At 40.0% G+C, this 8217-nt stretch overlaps 2 protein-coding genes across 12 annotated transcripts in view; one reads left to right on the forward strand and one right to left on the reverse strand.

Moving 5' to 3' along the window:
• nlgn2a (neuroligin 2a) overlaps positions 1 to 8217 on the forward strand; it is a gene marked incomplete at both ends in the record, with an annotated part of 150007 nt that overhangs the window by 110281 nt on the left and 31509 nt on the right. The window lies entirely within an intron of this gene.
• On the reverse strand, positions 1995 to 3971 carry LOC308172731 (uncharacterized protein). Of its 4 annotated transcripts, none has more exons than XM_080547679.1 (9): positions 3852 to 3971; positions 3710 to 3770; positions 3579 to 3629; positions 3223 to 3267; positions 3075 to 3139; positions 2836 to 2953; positions 2560 to 2628; positions 2387 to 2458; positions 1995 to 2125 (listed from the first exon to the last, which is right to left on the reverse strand). In XM_080547679.1, exons 1-8 carry the CDS (start codon positions 3896 to 3898, stop codon positions 2405 to 2407), a joined length of 510 nt encoding a protein of 169 aa, XP_080403805.1. In that variant the 5' UTR covers positions 3899 to 3971; the 3' UTR covers positions 1995 to 2125; positions 2387 to 2404. The 4 variants fall into 4 exon arrangements, with proteins under 4 accessions (XP_080403805.1, XP_080403806.1, XP_080403807.1 ...); XM_080547680.1 differs by having other exon boundaries at positions 2387 to 2466; XM_080547681.1 differs by lacking the exon at positions 2387 to 2458 and having other exon boundaries at positions 1998 to 2125.

Raw genomic sequence — 8217 nt, forward strand, 5'->3', positions numbered from 1 at the left:
TCCTATCAATTGTTCGAAAAGGAGTAGGAAGAAGCCTGTCCTACCCCTGTTTATACTTAACAATTATGCTTACATTATATAATCCAATTAATTAATACATATATTTCAGTATCATCCGTTCTAATACTTTTTCATTAAAAATAATTTAAACCTTTTTTTAAATAGAGCAATAGAGCAATATTTCTGCTTTCCTTCATATTTTCTTCATATTTTTGACATTAGGAACAAGTTATTAGTGTGATCACGATATCCGACCTCATGTACAATCTGTACTGCAGTAAAAATGTGGAACGCCCTTCCTATAATCTTAAAGGAGTGCAAAACACTGCCCACCTTCAAAACCACTCTCAAAAAACATTTACAGGAGGCTGCAATCCGTAACTGGACCCTCTAAATCAAAAATCAGATTAAAAGACCCGAACTACCCACTGTACATACTTTGTGTTTTGTCCCCCGCCCCCACCTGTGGTGTATGTCCCCACCTGCCCTACCCGCTGTACATACCTGATGTTTTGTTGTATTGTTCTTCCCATGATGGATGTATTTTTATCTTGTAGATAGTAATAGTTATTTGTCTGTATTATCTTGTAGATAGTACTAGTTTGTTTTGTCGGTCTTACATGTAACGATGAATTGAGAATCAAGGACCCCAATTGAAATAAGCCAGTGGCTTTCTTGGGTTTTTATCCTGTTAGTTGACCTTGTATGTAATATGTACTTTCATGTACCTACTTCTGCAAATCTTCTAATAAAGTTTTCAATCAATCAATCAAAATCCTCATAGCTTTTTTCTGTAGTGTAATCAATGGGTTTAAAGTGCTTTTATATTCATTTCCCCATATCTCCACACAGTAACTCAAATAGGGTAAGACAAGACAACAATATAGAGTATACAACATCCTCTGTTCCAGAATATGTTTTGCCCTGCACAATACTGCAATACTCCTTGATACTTTGGATCTAACGTATCTTATATGAGATTTCCAACAGAATTTACTGGGCTTAAAGTGCAGACTCTCAGCTTTAGGTTAAGGGTATTCACATCCAAATTGAAGGAAGGGTTTATGAATTATAGCTCTTATGTATAATAACCAAAAGTAATTAGACAATTGACTCAAAAGCTGTTTCATGGGCCAGTGTGGGCTATTTATTCCTTCATTATTTCTTTATCAATTAAGCAGGTAAAAGGTCTGAGTTGATTCCAAGTGTGGCATTTGCATTTGGAGGCTGTTGCTGTATACGCACAACATGCAGTCAACAGAGCTCTCAATGCAACTGAAACAGGCCATCCTTAGGCTGTAAAATGCACTTCAATTACATCTGGATTGTTTCATTTCAAATCCTTTGTGGTGGCATACAGAGACAAAATTATGGAAATTGTGTCACTGTCCAAATACTTCCAGACCTAACTGTATATAAATAAAAGAATGTCAATGACCCCAGGTGAGGGACTTTATTAGGTCAAACAGGTTTGAGGGGTCAGGCAAAGGACTTGGTGGAGTCAGGCAAGGGTCAGGCGATCATCGTTGTAATCCATGGAGCAGGGCAGGAACCGTGGTGCAAGGTGCTGGGCTGGAGGTGTCCATGGTGCTGAGTGCACACTGATGAGCTAAATAAAACATTCTATTTCTGATGTCAACAGCACTAGGGCTCCTTCACAAAACCCTTACTGGAATCTTCATACACTCTGTGAATTAGTCTTTACTTTCTGATGAGTCAACAGCAATAACCCCATCCAGTGCGACATGTAGATAGCATATATTTAGAATATGTCAAATGCAAACACCAGAAATGCAAGAAAGTTTATGAGGTATACCAAATGGAATTAATAACAAGTGTTACAACCCTTCTGTCTAGAGTAAAATAAGGGCCTAACAGGGTAGAGTGCAGAATGTACAGGTGTGTTGCAACACAAATGCCCAAAAAAAGTGTACAAGGGATCAAATCAATTCAAGCTTTATTTGTATAGCGCATCTCACAAGATACGACTCAATGCGCTTCAATCAAGACATCATTGCTGATTGCACTTTAGCACAAGTGCTCTTTCAACATTGTCTCTATGGTCTTTCAGCTTCCTTTTCTTCTCACATTTTCGACCATATAATGGTGAGACAGCTGCTTCTCACTGTTGAGACAAAATGTTATAAAGAAGTGATTAATAATTAATTTAAGAAACTCACATTCATCAGTGGTTGCAAACTGTCATGGAATTTGTATTAGCACTCTCCTCATGTTTCCAAAATGCATTGCAAATGCAATGCACTAACAAGTCATTGGTCACTCTTCGTTGGTGTTGAACTTGTTGAGCCCTTTCCTAAAATAATAATACAGTGCTTAACCATGTTACAATGAAAAGGTGCAATTAAGTACTGAATGAGTCACTCACTTTCTTTCCTTGATCATTCTACCTCAAGTGTCCTGATATAAAGTGTGGTTTCACTTTCCAGGCTTCTGACATCTTTGTCCCTGGTAACAGGATACACACATAAGCATGACTATGTGTACAGCTGTGAATGGTGGATAGTATGTTTGTATGCAATAAACTTCATTCACACTAACCAATTCTTTAGGAGGAAAGCTGTAAGGCCTCTTGAAGTACGTGTGGTCCTCGTCAGTGTCCAGTGGCATCTGTACAGAGTCCACCATTATTGCCAGTATGTTTTACATGAAAGGGTTAACTACTTCAAAAAGAGATCCAGGCTGGATTCAGAATGACACAGTACCACTAAACATATTGCATGTGCCATAAAGTTGCATGGAGTATGTGTTTTAGGAGCAGTAGCCCATTCAGAAACAGGCACACGGTCATAGATACTTAGTGAGAGATGCACTGACCATGGTGTTGCTTGCATGACTCCTTTTAACACTTGAATAGGTCCTGAATACAGGTGGGACACTGTCGTGAAGGGTCGCTCTGCCTTCCTCACTAAAGTGAGCAAACTTCCTTCCATATCTGAAATTAACACACATTATCTTCACCGGAAGGTTGAATTGTAGGGCCAGGTGTTACCCCAAAGTCCTCTTGATAATAAATGTACAAATACAATTATTATTTTTGTAGCACTGCAGCATACCCTTCCAGCCCAATGTTTTCCACCAGGACAATACACCACCACCTTCTCAGGAGAGACATGTCATCCTAAAGAAAGAGCAGTTACTCAATTTGCATTCAAAGTCTTATAGCATATTGATATAATGGGTTCTTGTTTTCTTAATACTTACAATGCTGAAGTCAAAGGTAGCCTCCATGGCGAAATACCAGGCATACTGTAATGAGAAAAGACACAAAGACAAGATTACCATGTGACAGCTTATAACTCAGTGAGAAGGTAGTCACACACATCCAATGAAATGTACATGGCTGATAACTCCATAGGAAAGTGATATGAGAGGTCTGCACACATGAATGTTCCTTAATACCTTTTATTGCACACCTTTTTATTTGCAAATGCACAAACAGAATGTTGGTCAGGACTAAGTGGTGGTCAGTCATTGTTACATACATTTACACATTTTTTTGATGGTTTTAAGGAACAATCAAGTGTGCCATATCACTTGGTGGCATTACCATAACTCACCATTATCATGAAGACACCACAGTCATTGCCACTGGTCTGCCTCGGAAGCCCCTGTACGAAGAAAAGTTAGTTAGAGAATAGTAGGTAATTATGACTATAGCTATAATATGATAGTAACATTCAAACAATACCTCCAAATCCAGACCAGTCTTCTCTGTCCAGGATCCCGCAACAATTTTCTCAGCAACACCCCTGGGCAACCAAGAATAAAACTAAGTCAAACAAAGAAGTACACACCTCCTACAGGAGAGAAAAAAGGAACAACATTATTACCACTGCTGCTTCAGAACCACTTCACACCATGCAAGTCGGTCGATCATGCTTATTTGCAAAAGTTCAATGAGGAGGATTTCTCTGTGTTTCTCTTTCCTTGTGTTGGAAATGTGTCTATTTAAGTCCACTCCAGCTTTCGGGAAGCCAATCCTTTCTGAATGTTGGACAAACAATCAGTACATAATGCATGCATTGCCACAATGCCTCCTGATTGAACACAAGTCTTTAGAAATGGCAGTAACATTAGACAGGTCAGGGGACCGCCAGGACACACATCATAGGCAGGTCAGGGGACCGCCAGGACAAACATCATAGGCAGGTCAGGGGAACGTGACCGCCAGGACACACATCATAGGCAGGTCAGGGGAACGTGACCGCCAGGCAGGTCAGGGGAACGTGACTGCCAGAGCAAAAAATATTTGGGGCAACCTTAATAGTGTTCTGTAGGCTTCAGAGGTGAATCCCCTTGGAGTTTTGAAATACTGCGAATCTAGAAAGAAAATTTCTTTCTGGTGTGGCCTCATTACCTACAGGGAATAACGCATTCTGGACAATAAGCAAAAAGGACACTTTGGGGGTAATACAATAGACACAAACTCACAAGCAAATGGCATATGAAGGTTAAAGCTGAGAAATGCTCAACTACATTGTATGTCTTTATAATCTACTACTGTGGATGTCATATGTTGCATATAAAGTTATGCTCTGTATATATATATATATATATATATATATAACAATTGATAGGACTGTACTCTACATATTAGTTTTTTTCCGTAGTTTTCACCGTAGTAAGGCCGTAGTAAGGCGATTCATGGTTTACTCCTAGTGTATCCATCTGCGCTGCGCGCATCAAATCCATCACCCGGAAATGTGATGTACCATACGTCATCATACCGCGCCTGCATATTTGCATAACACATTTCCGGGTGTTGGATTTGTTGCGCGCAGATGGATACTATAGGAAATCTACGCGCATGATGACGTGACGAATACAAAAAACTCTGTCTATCTCGTCCCCACGTCAAAAATAGACGGCGAATATACAGCGTTTTTTCTTGTTTTTTTTTAATTTTCGTTTTCAGGGTGCAACATTTTTCCGCGTGTGGACGAACCCCCCAAACCGAATATAAAAATCCACGATTATCAAAAAAAACATATAGGTGTGGACAGGGCCTTAATCCCACCATCATAAAGTCCCAGAAACAGAGACAGTGTGAAAAACTGCGCAGGTTAGAAGATGTATTTTCAAATATTGGTTTCACCTATTTTAGCGACTGGTCACATTAACCACGTTACTTGTACCAGTACACACACGTCTCGAATATCAAAGACAAATGTAGCCGCAAGTGACAATTATGTACAATTATGTAGCGGCAAGTTTTCTACACATCTCTGTTAAGGAACTGTCTCAAAGCACACTAACTTTGAGATTGATTAGACTAACAATGACTGACTGACTGCCCTATTTGCGTCATCATTTATGGTGCATATTAATTTGCATGTAGCTGTGTATTTCAAGTATGAACTTGTGCTTCGCAAACCTTGTAGGGACTGGTACAAGCATACTACGCAACAATTCTCGTTAAGTTAATTAATTTAAATATGGCCGATATTGCCTCGTTTGCGTATTTCATTAATTATGGTGCTGATTCATTTGGATGTAGTGTGGTAATTCTTTGACGTGGGGACCTTTCTTTCTCAAATGTGTGATGTACCGGTACATACTCCTTATGTACCAAGTGCCATCTCAATTGTAATTACTGTATCTTTGAAGAAGATATATTTTTTTGTGTTTTTCACAAAATTCTAAATAGCAGAAAATCTATTAAAATCTATCTTTTCAGTTCTACTAGATTTTGTTGGTCTTGAAGAGGCGGATCTGTTAGTGTTGATGGTATCTCTAGGACAAACGGTTCAAACGTTATGGCCTCTCTAATTTGAAACATTCAACGTGTTGCTATAGTGCCCCCTTCGGCAAATTTGGCATTCAAATTGTTAGGTTGAGGGTGTGGCCTGGGATCTTCTCTTGGGATCTTTGACGTGCCTGTCAAAAAGCAAAAAAGTTACCAATGCTGATTCATGTGCATGTAGAGTGATCATTGTTTGACTTGGGAACTTCGCTCTCAAACGTGTTAGGGACCGGTACATACTTCTTGTGTACCAAGTATTATGTTGATCGGACTTACGTTACATGTGATAGCTGCTGATGAAAAGTGCAACCAGTAGCCAAAGTCATTTTTAAGTTTACATAGTCTGAAAGGACATAATTGTACGCTTTGAAATGATGTGATGATGTGTCATACAATGAAATCTGAAAAAAGTTGAGGAAGATATGAGTATTTGAATGTTGATACACCTCAAATCAACTAAGAGAAATCCCCCTGAGAAGCTTTTCTTTGTCACTTCACCCTTTCCACAGGCAGGTAATGGGTGGGAGTAATAGCTGGTTAACTCCCCCTCCAACCACTCCCCCATGACAACCACAATATTCATGATTTTTATTGCCATGTATGCCAAAAGTTTATTACATCCCATTATACAAGTACAAGACAGCTTCAGTTCCAGTCGACATTGTAGCAGCAAGAGAAAACAAAATGGCAATATTTATAAAAGGAAACAATAAGGCAAGATACAATTGAGCAATACATTAATAGAATAGTAAAAAATAATAATGTTGTGTCCGTGTGTATGCATTTATCATTATAGTCCATAATGCATCTAGTGGGACTTTGGTGGAGGGCATGTGATGTTTCGTGTCTCATCAGAAAATAATTTTATAATAATCTCAAAAAGATAATTCTACCAGAGTGGTTTTTTTTCCAGTGAAGTGTCTCTCCCCTCCGTGTGAACGTGAACTTCGCGAACGCAAACTTGGCATTTTTAATGCTAGTAACAGCTAGTAAAAGAGAACGTGTTTAGAAAGTGTTTTAGTGTAGGTTTTTTTCATGCAAAATAATGTATATTTATTCACAAAATTAAAAATAGGGGAACATTTATTCAGGCGTGTTTTACTAGCTAGACGTGTTTTACTAGCATTGTTGTTCGTCTTGAGGAGGCGGATCTGCCAGTGTTGAAAAAAAAGTTACGGCCTCTCAAAGTTGAAAGATTCAACGTGTTGCTATAGCGCCCCCTTCTGGAATTTTGGTGTCAAAATTATTGGGACGGTGTGGACTGGGGTCCTCTATGTGCCTGCAAAAAGCAAAAAGGTTACCAATATGTGACAGCAGTAGGTGACCGACCAAATGTCGGTAACCGACCAAATGTTTAGACTTTTATTCCGAAAAATGTAAATAAATTTCAACGTTGTTGAAAATCAATGACACACTCACTAGTCAAGCCAAAATATTGCAATGCAATGGATTCAGTGAGTTATCCCCACTACTCCCTAGTTAGTGTAGAGTTCCTATTCAGTACAAACTTGCTGTGCTTCATTGTCATGATATTATTCGATTATGACCCAATGACTTTACCAGAGTGTTGATTTGCTTGCCACAGATAGAGGGTCTCGGTGATCTAGGAAGTGAGAAAGTTGACCCAGGAAGAGTGGTGATGTAGAGAGTTGAGTCCCCAGCTCTGAGTTAGTCTTCTGTGTGACAGAATGAAAAAGTATTTATTTACCCTCTTCATTTATTCATGTTCCTGGATGAATTATATATCTGGGCCATGAACAAGTTTTTTATTCAACTCATTTTTTTAAAACTCTTGAATAGAGTGTTCTGTCTGTAAGGCAGGGGCTCTATTAGAGAGAGTAAGGGATGGCTTTCTCCTTGCGCAGAGCGGCGCAGAGGAGGGATGAAATGTGGGCCGTTTCTACTGAGCTGTCAGCACGCGCTGGAGTCATCTCTCAGAGTACTGGACCACATTACACCCTGCCTCAGTGGGGATACGGACACCCTGTCCCTCACACACACACACGCACACACACACACACACACACACACACACACACACACAGACACACACTGGCACACACACACACAGACAGACAGACACACACACACACACACACACACACACACTGAGGTAAGTACTGTACCACTGTAAACTGCGTCTCACTGGGGATAAAGACATCCATGCCTTGGCCTGTCTGTACTCAATTAGCTGGACAGGGTGAGAAGAGAGAAACGAAACAAAGGGGGGCAGAGAGGGAGGGGGGGGGAGAGAGATGGTGAGGTGGAGAATAGGCTAAAAGGACTAAGATCTGGGAAGACTATACTGTAGACTTGAAACATTGTTGTTTGTGAGTGTGTGCAACTGTCTGTGGCGTACCGCGTCCTGTGTGTGTGTGTGTGTGTGTGTGTGTGTGTGTGTGTGTGTGTGCGTGCGTGCGTGTGTAGGAGAGCCATGGAACAGCAGTGCATGT

The sequence above is a fragment of the Nansenia antarctica genome, assembly GCF_963989245.1.
Source record: "Nansenia antarctica genome assembly, chromosome: 17".
Taxonomy (NCBI): Eukaryota; Metazoa; Chordata; class Actinopteri; order Argentiniformes; family Microstomatidae; genus Nansenia; species Nansenia antarctica.